The 15,492-nt window shown below is 39.8% G+C and overlaps 1 protein-coding gene across 1 annotated transcript in view; it reads right to left on the bottom strand.

The window, feature by feature from the left end:
- Positions 1-2,787: 2,787 nt before the first annotated feature.
- ZBTB25 (zinc finger and BTB domain containing 25) overlaps positions 2,788-15,492 on the bottom strand; it is a 64,631-nt gene continuing 51,926 nt past the window's right edge. The window contains exon 3 of the mRNA XM_069638216.1: positions 2,788-9,228. Within this exon, the coding sequence (XP_069494317.1) occupies positions 8,082-9,228 (1,147 nt within the window). The 3' untranslated portion in view covers positions 2,788-8,081. The remainder of the gene's footprint in view (positions 9,229-15,492) is intronic.

Below are 15,492 nucleotides of genomic sequence, written 5' to 3'. Positions count from 1 at the left end.
AACACTGATGGTCCCCCAGATTATTCTGAAGGCATTCCAATCTACTATAATGTATTTTTTAAATAATTGACATTTGGTCCTCCTTTAATTGAGGTGGGCATTGTACCTAATTTATTACTAATTCAGAGATCTCGTCAGATAAGACCAACATTTTCAATATCCAACTAGTATCAATCTGCAACAAGATTCTTACTTGCATTTGCGTACACATTAACCTGTAACAGGCATGAGACTTCTACATCGCACATACAGGTTTACCTTGGAGGAAACGCATAGCTATGCTCGTCACTTCATTCTGAGACAAAATGTTCTTTTATTATACATATTTGTATTTAAAAAAAATGTAAGTCCCAAAAGAAAAAGAAATATTTCATAATAGCTGTTTATAATGTTACTATATGCACTGCAAGTTTGGTTTGTATAGTTTGTTGAAATAAAATTAATACAATTATTTTTTTTAAAAATAATTTCATAATAGCAATACAAATTCCAGGTGATAGAGAATCTTCCTGCCCAATCAAGAAAGGATTAACTTATTCCTACAATCTTGAAGAATATACTTCTCCCAGGACCTTCAAGAATTTAACACAGTGATGTTGTATTGCACCAATTACTGCCTATACCTACATGATCAATAGTATTGATTGCTAGAAGACATGCCCAGACTAAAGTCACCCTATGAATGTATTCTTTTTTAGATATGAAGTTTGAAGAGTATTTGCTACTTTCCTAAAGATGTACTGCTCCTGGTGAAGGGACGGTGATCTCGAAACACAGAGCTCATTTTTGTATTTGTTTATCATATGTTTTTCTTGCAAAGCACTAATTAAATTCTGGCTCAGACCAGCAAACACAAAAATACTCATGTATTATTATGTACACAAATGGATTTAAAATTCTGACTGAGTCCTTCTCAGCATATATGGTTTACAGGGGACGGAAATGTCCATCAACAAGGACACTAGTTCTCTCTTTCATATCAATTATACATTTTTGTTGCAGTCCATGCATCATTCAATTCAATGAGCCTGATCACAAGTTGGGCAATAGCCCTTAAATGCGACGGTAACGGTAATACTGCTGCATTTAAGGGCTGGCCTGATCATGAGTTGGGGCGCTAAATGGGCTGTGTCACCTCCAGCTTTTTTCTGGAGGGAAAAAATCCCATTTAGCGCCCCGTTTGTGATACAATTACCATCAGCTGTATTAGCGTGCAGCATTTGCTGCTGAAAATACCCCATTGGGTCCAATGGACCCAATGGAGAGTAACCGTTAATGCCTAACTTGTGATCCGGCCAGTTGGCGCCAACGCTATTACAGTTGGGTGGTATTACCGCCGGGATACCGCCCAACTAGTGATGAGGCCCAGTGTCATTAAAGTAATCCTTTGTTGATCATTGATGTGTCGGGTGATATATTTCACTAGGAATCATCACCTTTAATTTTCTAAAATATAATACAAATCAAATATAGTTACCTTGTGAATATGAAGCTCTTATATACACTAATGACAGTGATTAAATTAATTACACTTACTGCCATTTGTTGCTTGAAATCACCTTGCTCCTTAAACACAGTTCCAGCTTTTCTTACACAAACGACCTGTGCGCAATGAGGGAATTAGTATGGCGTGACTTATTCTTTGATAATTCAACTGTGTTATGGGGTTATGAGCATCTACTGATACTCACTGGTTTGAGGCGGTTGAGTTGTGAAGTTATTGCACCTGAAATGCGTGACTCAAATGGGTGCATTCTGCGGTCTATGTACTCTCTTTTCAGCACTGCGGTCGTAGAGTGCATTTCGCTGTTTGCTGCTTGCTTAGCATCAAAGTCCTTACACGCCATACATTATTACATATGAACGTTATTAATTTATGCTGGATGAAGAACTTTGAGCAATTTACTAGAGCCTTATTCGCATCTTTATTACCAAGAAATGTTATACTATTATAATGTGCACACCAAAGTACCATTTAGTTATATTTAGACACTGGGAGAACATTGCATGGTCTGTAAGTATTTCAATTTATGGTCAGAGGTACGATTACACAATTCATTAAAATAGTTAAGATCTTTGGAGTTTCTTTAATATAACTACCTCTTTTAGCACAACACTGCTAAATTGCATTCCCCATTTACCAGTGTATTTGTGCGTTAGTATTATTATTTCAATGTGGCGAAGGTGAAACATTGAATTTCTTCATTAAGATCATTTTGAGTGGTATTTCAGCGATATATCCATCTTTGTTCCTTTGCTAATACAGTGGAATATAGTAATTCTGAAGGGCTACTTGCAAGTCAACAGTTAAGCACTGGCATTTTTAATTTTTATGTTTCAATATTTACATTGAATGTGAACAAAGAGTACAAAACAGCAGTGGTCTGCACTGAGACTCATTCCAAATATTTTAAGAAAGACACATATTTACTCCAACCAATGTCAAGACCATCCGATGTTAACCACCAACTAAATGCTTAATCCTTAAGTGCTAAGCAATGCACAACTTAGGGTCCGGGGGCTAGGAAGCGAATATCCACATTGTCCACAACTAAGAGGTCAAAATACGAGCTCCACACAAATCAAAGTATCTGTGTAAGCGATTCTGGGAAATGCTGTGCCCAACCCTGCGTCACTTCATAAGTTACCGGATTCTTTATCACATTAAACATTTAACAAGTACATTATTGATCAGTGATATGTTCTGTGATTGGTGTAAAAAAAATGTAAACATTCCACCATGATAAAAAAAATGATTGATCTCAATGATACATTATACACAGTAAATGGTCTTAAAAAAAGAACATTTATTAAAGTAAAAATTAAAAAGCAACTGGTAAAAAAACATTCTTAACATCAATAATCATATGAATATATGTGGGACGTTACATAGGAAACTGATGTGTATAATTACAAAATGTTTTGGAATCAATGACGTGTATGTACAGAACATAACATTAGCACAACATATTTACAGGTTTATAAAAAATGTTGTCATAGTTCGGTGAACGAATTATTTTTTAACTGTTTTTCAAACTTGTTTTTGTTAGAAAATATTATAAAATATCTGCACTTTAACAAATAATTAGATCAGACAACTTAAATTCCTGTTACCAATAAGACACATTTGAGCAAAAATAACCAACAGCAAACAGTACAAAATCAGGAAGGAGGAAGGCAATGGAAACTGACTCCCACACACTATAATAGCCACATTGGAGACAGCATCACAAAATCCTTTGGGTTACACAATGATTGACTGCTTATGATTTGGAAAAGTTAAACATTGTTAATATGTTTTTTTTGTGACGGATTGTACTGAAGAGGTGTTGCTACACCTCTCTTATAGACAGTTTCACATATGCAAAGGACAATGGTAAATAGGGCAAATCAAGACAATTGGTGTACAATTCCCAGCATTTTAAGAGTAGGGTAGTAATTGCTCGAATTACTGTTATTCTGAAGCACAAAGGCTTGCCTTTAAGACAATGATTTCTTCTTTTATACTGATATACAATTATGATAAATACTCATGTACAAACGGCTAGAGATCTCCATACGATCATTATTTAGACATTCACAACATGTAATTTTGTTGGCCCTGGCTGTCAGCCTCTGCATTGGCTTTTTGTTAAGGAAAAAGAGGGATTTTTCAAACACTCAGCCAAATCTTTAAACATGTGTTTGCACTCAGTGGCTCTTAAATATCTATGTGAGAATGCAAACCCATATATTCCACGTCAATCAGAGCATTATATCAGATTCCTGAAACTATACTCTCTATAACTATGCCCCACTAAAACAAAAATGCTGATTTAAAAAAGGGAAGGAAACTTTATTGTTGTATTTACCGAATTGCCAAACAATAAAGATGGCAGACACTATCAAAGAAAACCGCTGTATGAATGCTCAGGGCACCCACACAACAGATAAAGAGGAGGCAGTATGGGAAGGGGAAGAGATGACGGATGCTCAAAGTGAGGCAAACAATCCCAAAGTCTAACTATATTTAGGATTCATCGCTAAAGGCTATTAGGGGCACTCTTGCAAGCTTGTTTCTGCCTCAACGCTGCTGGTAACCGTTGTAGTTCTAGGTTGCCAGTGACAGTGCAGTCCATGGTATGATGAATATCTTCTGAAAATGGAAGCAGTAATTGTACTGATCAAGGAGTGTGACTTGCATTGTGTAAAAACATACACTGTTAAAAAACGCTAACACCATCAACGTTGTGGCGGGTTTAAAAAAAAGCATGAAAATACCCTTCTACCTGAAATTTGACAGCAGAATAAGCAATTTCAGCTAATAATCTAAACCCCCCACAGCACCAACCCTACCGCTGGAAGTTCACAACCAGTGCAGACGCACTGAACAATGCATTGTGGGTATAAACATTACCCCAAACGTATGCTTTGTGTCCCAAATATAGGTCTTTATTGTATAGGGCAGCACTATTTTATTTATAGCGTTATCAACCCAAGACAGATAGCTCTCTAGGATGTAGATAACTTTAGAGATAATCAGCCTGGTGAAATACTGCACTTGAAACTCTTATCAGTAGTCTTCAATGGGTTTGTATGGAGGTTACTATGGTTACTATGGTTAATAACTCTGTGAATATCAGGCGCTCTTCTAAATGGCCTTACGAACAATAACATATAGCCTAGGAGTGGTGCATTCCCCATGGGGGCCTATAGCAGATGAAGACACATTATACACTCTTTGTTGTCTGCCACCTGTCCTCTGCAGAGATCGGTATATGAATGCAAAATGTTAATAATCTGACAAGCATACTCCCCTTCGCACACTCGCCATTTCCCAATACTGAGTCAAAAGGAAGTTTGGGTGTCCCTTAAAAAAGGAATGACGGTTCAGCTGTGAAAGCAGAGTACAGGGAGAAGAGAACACAAGGCAAAGGGCTGAGGTCATACATCTGCCAGACACTTCTGTTGCGTGTACAGGACCACTGAATAAGTTGACTCTGAAAGATAATTCAACTGACAAACGTGTGTGTGTGTGTGTGTGTGTGTGTGTGTGTGTGTGTGTGTGTGCTTCAGAAATATTCACAAAGTGAACTTCAAGCATTGTCCGCTGAAGAACAGTTGATGGTCTTTGCCCAGGACAAGGCGGTGCTCTGCACTAATCCGTTGTTTTTGCCAAAGGCAGTGTTGGCGTTCCATATCAATCAGGAAATATTTATTCCAGTGTTCTTCCCTAATCCATAGAAAGGGTTCTTTACTCTTTGGATATTGGGAGGTCCCTAAAATTCTATCTACGAACGATAGTACACATCAATAATGGCTCTCCAGCAAGCAAGGCGACCATCTGTATTTGAATTGTGTTGTGCATTTTGGAAAGCTGTGCAGCTCAGAGGTTACCTTAACCCAGTGGTTGCCACACTCACGTGGTGAGAGCCTAAGCAGCTTTGGTCGTTTTCCAAAGACACGTCCCCTGGGACTCCACTACTAAAGCCACAACTCGGGCTTCCCCTTCTGCTTTTTGCAGGCCCTATTGTCTTGACATGTGCTCAAGGGTGGATGCCCGGAAATGGGCAACCAGACCCTGTACAAAAGCCAAAGCAAGTACTAAACTCACACAAAGTACAAGCCCACCATGCTTACTTATGTTATTCAAAAGTGCTGACAACTAGCCTGTATGACCCTCCAACCACTAACAACTGACCCCTAAAAGATGGACTGTGCCTAGATAGGAGCTGGTGAGCCGCATACAACTGCCACAGAGCTTTTCACTTGGCACCAAGATCTGATGCAGACGCGGTCAAAGCTCTGCCCGGCACTATGACGAGGTGTAAGCAGCAGCCTGAATTTAGATGGCCACTACCCCCCGTATTAAAGCAAGCATAGCCAATTCATTTGGGAGCCATCGCGTTCGCATCCACGGGGAGCTCGCAACAAGATGCAGTAGCCTAAGCTTTTGAACCAGTGACCAATTGTATGAATTAATTTATTCCAATCAATTGTTCGGTCCTGAAGAATGTGGGGGGAAAAGAGATAGCACAACCCACTGAAACCAGTTGACTGTAGACAAAGTGGGATGCCCAGTTAATGACTGAGCACCCGTGACTAAATACATATTTTAAATGCGTTTCATTGTTTTTGAGCAGAGAAGTGGAAGTATTAAAGTGCATCTTCCTCCACCTGTGCTCATAGTCCGGATGTGTCTCTTGGTTTCTATTTAGGGGCATATTTTTTGTAACACACTTATGCCTACGGACATTGCCTCAGTTTAAGGAGGGCCAGTTTCTCTTCTGTCCCCTCAACCTAGATTGGCAGCCCACCCGCTCCTTTCTAGGGATAGTCCATCTTTTAGGGGCCAGTTACTAGTGGTTGGAGGGTCATACAGGCTAGTTGTCAGCACTTTAGAATGATAGAAGCATGGCAGACCTGTACTTTGTGTGTGTTTAATCTCTACCACAGTATACAAGTAGACTATACTAAAGTGAAATGCAAAATGGCATGCAAGGTACACAGAATTGGGATAAAAAAAAAGTATGTGTGGGATGCAGCGGGTCCCGAAATCCACATATTTCTCCACTGTTGTTGTACAAAAGAAGTTGCAGAGGAGAGACAACACATAGAAAAGACAATTAAGAACATGTGATGCTTTCTGGTAAAGATTCTGGCTCGTAGTATGCATGTTTTGTTGTTTTCTCATCGATTAAAGCTCCTTCAACTTGTTGGAGTTAATTAATTCTTGGTATGTTTCTATCAGAATGTCAGCAACATAGAAACAGGTTTAATACAATGTTTTAAAGATATAATACAGAATATTTGAAAAAAGAAAAATGCTACTCTGGCTAGAAAACACAAGATGGCTGCCAAACGGTATCCTGATTTAAAGGAAAACAGCGAAATAAGAGGAGCTATGGAAGTGAAGATCCGACTTCTTGTGATATGTACAGAGTTCCATGGAAAGTAGGCGGAAATAATTCACATCTGGCCAATTCCCAAGTGGACCATAACTTCTGGACCCTTTTGAAAGTGAAACATTTCAGTGTGTGGTTTCCTAGCTTTTCGTTAAAATAGTTAATAAACTGGTTTATCTAATAAATACACACACACACACACGTCAAAAGTATCAAACTTAGTCACAGATTTCACATTTTATGGAAGTTTGGATAAAGAAAACACAGAAATTCAAGGTAGCTTTCTTCTTAAATCAGAAGTGAGGAGGACAAAGCTTTCAATGAAAATGTGCACATATTCCCCAAAAAAAAAGACTGACAATGAAGAAGATGAAAGTGCAATAAGAAGCCTATGAGCAGGACGAATAGTGTGTTTTAACAATTAAATGGGATGTCCAGTCTATAAGAGTAAACTCCAAATTTCCCTTTCAAATGGTATCCCCAAGGAATGCATTAAACATTTTGTTGCCACAATATAAAATTACAAGGTTTAAAGGCGGAGATGAGTGTCTTCATCATTCTATTTAAGAGGTAGGACTTTTTGCTATTACCCAAATCTTGCTTGTACCACCCCGTTCTTGTTGGGGGGGGGGGTTACAATGGAAAACTACTGATACTAATGCATCGAAATAAGAACTCTTCCCCAAATACTTTTGACAGTGTCAAGCTCTACTTTACAAATAGTATTCAAGACAAACATCATCCCCACATTGTTTGGGGGAGAGGAATTTCCAGAAGCCACGCCACGCAACATTTAGACTGAAGCTTCATTTCAATACTAAAAGACAGCCAAGAGTGAGCCAAAGAAAGTACAGTCAATTTTGCAGAAAGGGAATACTATTAAAAACTGTGGTCCTCCTTGTAGGTGCTATTACAGAGAGCCGTGCACCTGCAATGCATCAAGGTTAAATGGGGGGAACCAGGTGAGACAAGAAGGTAAGAGGAGACAAGACACAGATTCCTGCCAAGTCACTAGGGAAACAGGCAACCTGAGGGGTCACATACACCAAAAATGTCAGATTAAATAAAACATAAAATGATGCCAATTAATATAGCGCACGCTAACAAAAGTAGTGTCCGCTCCGACTCAGAGGGGCAGAATACTACCAGCTTTGGCACCAAAATCAGATGTTCAATTTAAGAGGTTCTGTAAATAAATTATTCTATCAAAAAATGATTAACATTATCCAGCGGAACGTTGAGTTCAAGTGCACCAAAGGCGTCAAGGGGAACTAAAGCACTGCCACTCAGTTTTGATGCACCACCTGACACGTTTCCCTGGTGCGCCTGGAATGTCTCGCCTATCGTGTTCCCAAAGCTCTGGTATCTGCTAAATTTGTGTGGTTTACCTTTGTGAGTGTACACATGTTCCAACAACTGGCTCTTCCGGAGGAATTTGTGACCACAGACCGTGCAACTGTGTTTTCTTTTTCTTGTGAAAGAAAAGTTACAGTTCAGCTCAACTGGATCCGTCTCCTTGGACGTCACAGACAGCTGGTTGAGCTGCAGGGGCTCCAGGCTGCTGTGGGTTGTCAGCTCAGAGTGCTGATCAAGTCCCTTTATCTGAATGTTACCAAACTTGTGGTTTTCCTCATTCTCAAGGTCCTCAAGCACAGCGTTTACTTCACCCAGATCGCTACCCTCTAGAATAGAGGCAGGAACCCCAAAGGGGTGGGAGCCCGAAAGGTGACTGTGCACATGCTCTTGTAAACTGCCCCGAGACTCAAAGGGCTCCCCACAATAATTGCACAGATGCACCTGAAGACTTGTCCTGGAGATACTGGGACTCTCGATCGCTGAAGAGGCAGGAGGCTCATTTGGGGACCCGGAATCTGGATCACGTTTCTCCTGCTTTATGGACACAGCCGCTTTCTGATAGTCTTCTGCAGGGTGTACATTGACAGCTGCCTGGTTTGGAAGGTGGGAGCTTTGTTGGTCAGAGTTCACACCTTCCAGGCCTATGGCGAGAGAAAGCTGTAACTGGGGGTGGTCGCTCTGTGATGCAGTCCGGTTTCCATTCACAGAAGTCAACTTTTCTTTGACATCCGTGCTCTCCTTTGGGGTTTTCTGTGCAGTGGAAATCTGGATCCCATATAGGTTTGAAGAATGCACAGAATCTGTTGACAATATCGGACTCTTTTCTGTCGCTGCGTGATAAAGAATCTTGGCATGCAGAAATCGAATTCCCTCCTCCAATCGGATGTGGTCAATGGTTTGCTTTGGGGCCTTTCCAGTGTACATGATGTGCAACAAAAAACTGAATATATCGGGCTGGATGTCTGTGGGCTGGATCTTTATGCATTCACTGTAAAATATGGAAAATGCCATTATTAACAGGTAAAATGCGTCAGTGGCTTTAGTAGAACACAGGATTAAAATATCACATTGCAGCATCGTCACATACATGTTCTGCATAGATATCTATGTATAGGTCATAGGATGTACACTAACAATATTCAGCACTAACACCTTGCACTGTAGCACTCAGCATCAACCCACACCATCAGATATATCACCAGCCGTACAGTATGGAAGGACTAATGGCATTTTCATTAAAAAAAGATGGAACGACTTGCCCTCCAATCAGAGATCTGGATTGCCCACTCCTTGTAAAACAGGCATGCGCAAGTCCAATAACGGTTTGGTCTTGCCGAACCAGTCCTGCTTGTGGGTGTTGCCTCATCTTTGTCATCGATTCCCTGAGCTTGGTGGTCTGGGAGAGAGAGCACTGCAGGTAACAAGCCCAAGCACAAGACCGAAGCAGGGCCATTCTTGTCTGCCAGACTGCTTCACAATCATACAAAGTAAACTATAGTATTTCTTATTTTACACATCAAGAGTTTTCCTCTTCAAATCATATGGCCTAATTTTGTTCAATTCACAGCGCCTTTGCTGCATCTGTGGGATGATTTCACTTTCACCATTCTTCCACTCTCCAAGGTTCTTGTGTTACTTGCTTTTATTCCCATTTGTGTTGCCCGATTTGCTTTGCTTTCTCAAAACATACTATCAGTTTCATCTGTAGAGCAGTTTTTCTAACATACCAGTATGTTCCTCCTGCTTGCTTTCCACCACCACAAGACCAACTCTCTCTAATGGGGTTGCCCTTTGAAATTCCTTTACTTACGGTATATCTTGTTCTTATATGTAACCTTAAATTACACTGCAGATGAGTAATTCTCCAATCCTAGTGCTTATTTTTTATTTTAAATAATTTTTATTAAGCATGTTAATTTACATTTGAAACAGGCGTAAGATAAATAACATGTTGTATTTAGTAGGTTTACGAGTCAGTTAAAGCCATTAACAACAGGTTTAATACAATAAGCTAAAACAGTTAAATTGCAAATTGATAAGACGTACGGGGGACAGACTGGACAGGATACGATAGAGGAGATACATATAGGTGGTTGATAATGTTTATGCATAACAGTTTTGATGCTACATGGTTGAACATCATTATTCAGTATTATCGAGGTATTGAATAAAAACATTACCTTTTTTGTTGAATTTATGTAAACGATCTACAGTAAAGGTGTGACATTTTTCAATATGGTGGATGGAGCAAATGGAGTTCCAAGTATTGAAGGACAAATTAGAGGCATTTTTCCAATTAAAAGTAATATTATGGTAAGCAATGCTAATGAACAAATTAAATAAGGTGGGCGATTCAATCAGCTGCATGTGGGGATTAACAATAGTGCCAATCATTATATTACATAAAGACATAGGTTCTTTAAAAAGATACATTTTTTGTAGACAAATCCAATTATTTTTCCAAAATGCATGTATTTGTATTTGGTTTATTTGTATTGCGTACCCTGCCCAGGGGCATCAGGGCGCATGTTTGAAAAGGCAGTTACAGTTACATGTTGCATAGATAGGTACATGTTACATTATATATACATATTTACAGCATGAATAAGATTATGAATAAGAACATTGCACGAAATGGCCTGGCGGCCTACATATACAGTATGTACACTGAGTAGCCTGTTTGCGGGTAGCAGCTGCATGAATTACAGTGAGGTGGCCAGGACATCCTGTTCGTGAAGCCGCCGATTGGTTTTATTTTTGAAGGATTGGATGGCTGGAACCTTCCTAAGAGCATTGGGTAGAGAGTTCCAGAGCTTAGCCGCGAGGACTGGGAAGCTAGAGCCTCTGACTATCTGAAGCTTGAAACTGGGAATGGCTAGTGTGTGCGCCTGGATGCTGGATGTTGTGTGAAGCGCGTGGATAAGTAGGCAGGTGCAGCATTGTTCTGTGCCTTGTGGGTTAGAATAAGTGCTTTGAGGGAGATGTGAAGTGTAATGGGTAGCCAATGTAAGTTGCGCCTGGTGGAGATGTGGGAGCGCCTAGGAACGTTGAGAGCTGCCCTAATGGCATTGTTCTGGGTGACCTGAAGTTTATCAAGGTTTCTTTGACTAGTCCCTAAGTAAAGGCTGTTGCAATAGTCAATTTTGGACATGATGAGGGTTCTGGCGAGGATCAGACAGTTGTCCGTTGTCAAGAAGGGGCGGCAAGCTGTGTTAAGTTTACACGTATACGATGATGCTGAAACTACTGAATTGGTTTGTCTATTGTGAGAGAGAGAGAGTGGAGTCTAGGTAAATTCCAAGTGTTTGGTGACGTTAGTGACTCTGATAACGTTTCCATCAATAATGAAGGAATTGTATTTGGGGTCAAGTTTCGTGAGTTTGGACTGAGAGCCTAGGATGAGTAACTCTGTTTTCTCATCATTAAGGCAGAGCCCATGGTGTGCCATCCAAGCCTGGATGACAGTGTAAACTGCATTGAGAGCTTTGACATCGGTTACATAGTCGCCAGTGACAGGGATGAGTATCTGGGTGTCGTCCGCATAATTAGTGTAGGAGACACCCAGATAGTCAAGAATATCAAAGAGAGGTTTAGTAAACACATTGTAAAGCGTGGGAGATACACAAGAGCTTTGTGGGACGCCAAAGGAGACATGTGCTGGGTCAGCGGCGGCTAAGGGAGAGAATACCCTCATGGATCTATTTGCCAAGAAAGAGCTGATCCAGTAAGTAGCTGTTGTCAGAGAAGTGAGCAGCAGTCTTAAGGTGATGGCAGAGGATTTGATGATCGACCAAATCGAATGCAGCTGAAAGGTCAAGGAGGGGCAGGAGCGCTTGTTTGCCCTCATCTTTCAGGTCCTCGATTTGGGTTTTCAAATCAATCAGGGCTGTCTCCGTGCTGTGTCTTGGGCGGAAGCCGGATTGTCTGAGCCCTAATAGGTTGTTAGTATCAAGGTAATCCTGGATTTGGAGATAAGCTGCACAATCCAGAATTTTTAGTAGGTAAGGCACTGTGGTGATGGGCCTGTAGTCGGTAGGATTGCTGGGGTCGAGATTAGGTTTTTTAATTAGAGGGATAACCCATGCATCCTTAAGGTTGTCAGGTACTGTGCCCGATTTGAATGAGGAATTGATAAAGGCGGTAATGAATGGGGCGAGATCATGGGCAGCTTCCTTTACGACCGGTGTAGGGCAGGCGTCACCTTGGCAATTGGAAGGCTTAAGCATTTCCTTAATGGTAAGGGGTGAGAAGCTGAAAGGTTTGAAGGAGTGCTTAGAAGAGGGGGTATTGTAGGACTGGGGGTTACCCGCTCAGTCCGAGAGATGGCATTTTTTAACATAAATTTTGGCTTGGAGCAAGACAATTTTGTCTAATAGTGCCTTTTGTATATTGGAACACCATTCAGCGTCGGGGGTGCATGTATCAAGTGGGGCGACTGGAGACTCTAGTTCCTTAAGGATCTTAAAGAATTCCTTGGTGTTTGATTGTGCAGCTAGGAAAGCTTATTTGTAAGTGAGGGAGGCAGTTGTAAGGTTATTTCTGTTGACTAGAGTAGTTGAGCTTTTCCAGTGGGACTCAGCTTTTCTTTTTTCTTTACGAAGTTCACGTAAGTGTGGGGTGAACCAAGAATTAAGGTGGTTGCAAGGTTTTTGTTTGCGCAGTTTGAGCGGGGCGATGGTGTTGAGAGCTTTTAACATGGCACGGTTGTAAGTATCAACTAGGACAGTAGGGTCCGAGCAAGTGGAGGAGGCCGTGTTCAATAAAGGGAGGATAAGTGGGAGTAGTTTCTCAGCCGTAATATCCTTCTTGTTGCGCGTATAGGTGGGCGGGGCAAGGTTGGGTTTGTCTGTGGGTGGACTAGAGTTAATGGAGAATATTATTTTATGATGATCTGACCACGCACATGGGGCCACAGAGGTACATGTACAAATTTACAATCCAAAGTTGCGTGGAGAAAGTCAGCGTTTGATGAAGGACATGACCAACAATTATTAGAGACGTCAGGGGCAATTTTTGCAATTCTCATGGGCGTGAGGAATGCACGATGTAGGAAGAAGAAATGAGTGAGTTAAATTGGCGTCAATAGCTGTTGAGTGATAGAGTTTCCATATTTTACCCCACATCTCAGGGTTGGGTTGGAAGTTCCAATCAAGTTCCCATTGTGTAGTAATACTAGAATTTAGCAAATTAAGAAGAGGGGGATCATTTAAGAAAGTATATAACTTGGCAGCTTTCATAGAGGGACTATTGATTAGAAATGTTAGTTGAAGGGAGAGGGATTTTTGAGCAATAGTAGCTGCTGATTTGGTTCATGATATAAGAAGAGAGGTATGAAGGGGAAGATCAGACGTAGGAATATTAAATTGAAGTTGTGCAAAAGGGATTGGTGCAAAGTTATGAAATATGTATTTAACTAGTTTGACATCGGAAGAGTACCATGTATGTAGGTTATCAGGTTTGAATCTGTTAGGGCAGTATTTATTGAACCAAAGAAATGTATTTCCCAGTTCAGTTTTGATAAGAGTTGGAAGGAAGTTTATTCCAGATAATTTTAAAGAGATGTAAAGATGGGAATAAGGTAATATTAGGCCATGAGGATGTGGTTAAGAAATGCAAGAGAGAAAGTGGGGCGATGAGATTTGCTTCTATATTGATCCAAATAGGGGCTTCATTGAGATGATTTTCATATTGTTTAAAAGCAATTAGTTGTTTGAAGATAAAGGCTTTATTATATATTTGGAAGTTTGGGAATTTTACACCTCCTAGGAGTTTTGGTAATAAATTCATTAATGGCAATTCTAGGAGTTTTCTGATTCCATAAGTATTTAAGGAGTAGAGAATACTTTTGTTTATAAAATTTGGTTGAAATTGCTACAGGAATCATAGATAAAGTGTAAAATATTATGGGGCTAATCATTTTTACAGAATCTAAGCGTCCCCACCAGGGTAGGAAGAGAGGTGACCATCCCCATATTATTTTTGTAACTTTGTATATTAAATGGCTAGTGTTAAGTGTAATTGTAGTGTTAATGTCTTTAGAAATATGAAGTCCTAAATATTTAATAAGAAGAATGCCAAGTCATTCCAAATAATGGGGTATTATTAAAGTAAGTGTATGTGTTAGTAAGTGGCATACATTCTGATTTATCGAGATTTAATTTGTATCCAGAGATGACAGAGGCTATTAATGGAAGATATCATGTGTTGCATGGAGGAGGCAGGGTCGGAAAGATAAAGTAAAACATTGTTCGCATAAGCAGATAATTTTAACTTCTGTGTATCCCATGGTAATACCTTTGATGTTGGGATTAGTCCTCATACACTGCAAAAAGGGCTCTAGTGCAAGGTTAAATAATAAGGGTGAGAGGGGGCATCCTTGGCGGGTACCCCTTTTAACTTGAAAGGCAGGAGAAAGAGAATTCTTATTATTATTTGTTTCACATAAAAACTAAGATCGGGGTAGTCCCTTAAAGCATAAAGTGGATTGGGACTAGTGAAAGGTATATATTTTTTGGTAAACCAACAATATCTACTATGCTAATATAAAACGTTTTTTGATAAATTCAGTTGACTTAATTTGTTGTGTATCCTAAACAGCGGATATCACAATTATTCTATGGCACTATATTTTTCTGAAGACACTCCTTTTTGTTAAAGCAATTTATTGTGCACTTTTCAAAGCAACATTTTAAAGAAAAACATATATTTTTTAAACAAACAGTCATAAAGGATGCATTATTATAAAGCAGAAATAGATTTGAAAGAGACTTTGATTCAATTCATATGGAAAAAGCTTAGTAACAAATTGTAAAAAAGCTTTAGAGACCAAAAAAGGAAAGTTTCTTTAGAGAAAACCAAATCTTGCGAGCAGGTGAATGCAAACAATCAATGAGCAAATAGATATGAATAATATGTAAACACATCAAGAAAAAAAATAAGAAAAAAACTGGAAAAGACTTGTGCGGCCCAAATTTAGTATTACAGATTCCGCTGTTTGGTAAATGCAGGTCTGCCGACGTGTTCGTGTTTGGAAGAAAGAACACCTAACATATACACTAACGTGTTCGTGTTTGGAAGAAAGCCTAACATATACACTTTGAACTTGAATTAGGATTGACTTCAAAATTAAGTTCAAAAAGATGAGGTCTTTCTATCCATGATGGAGACAAACATCCATATCACGTTTCGGATATGCCCCCTGCTGGGCAGATAGATTATACTGAAGCCTTCCTCAGGGCGGGAACAGGGAAAA

The sequence above is a fragment of the Ambystoma mexicanum genome, chromosome 14, assembly GCF_040938575.1.
Source record: "Ambystoma mexicanum isolate Mex_15411 chromosome 14, UKY_AmexF1_1, whole genome shotgun sequence".
Taxonomy (NCBI): Eukaryota; Metazoa; Chordata; class Amphibia; order Caudata; family Ambystomatidae; genus Ambystoma; species Ambystoma mexicanum.
This window is presented reverse-complemented; position numbering and strand designations above follow the sequence as displayed.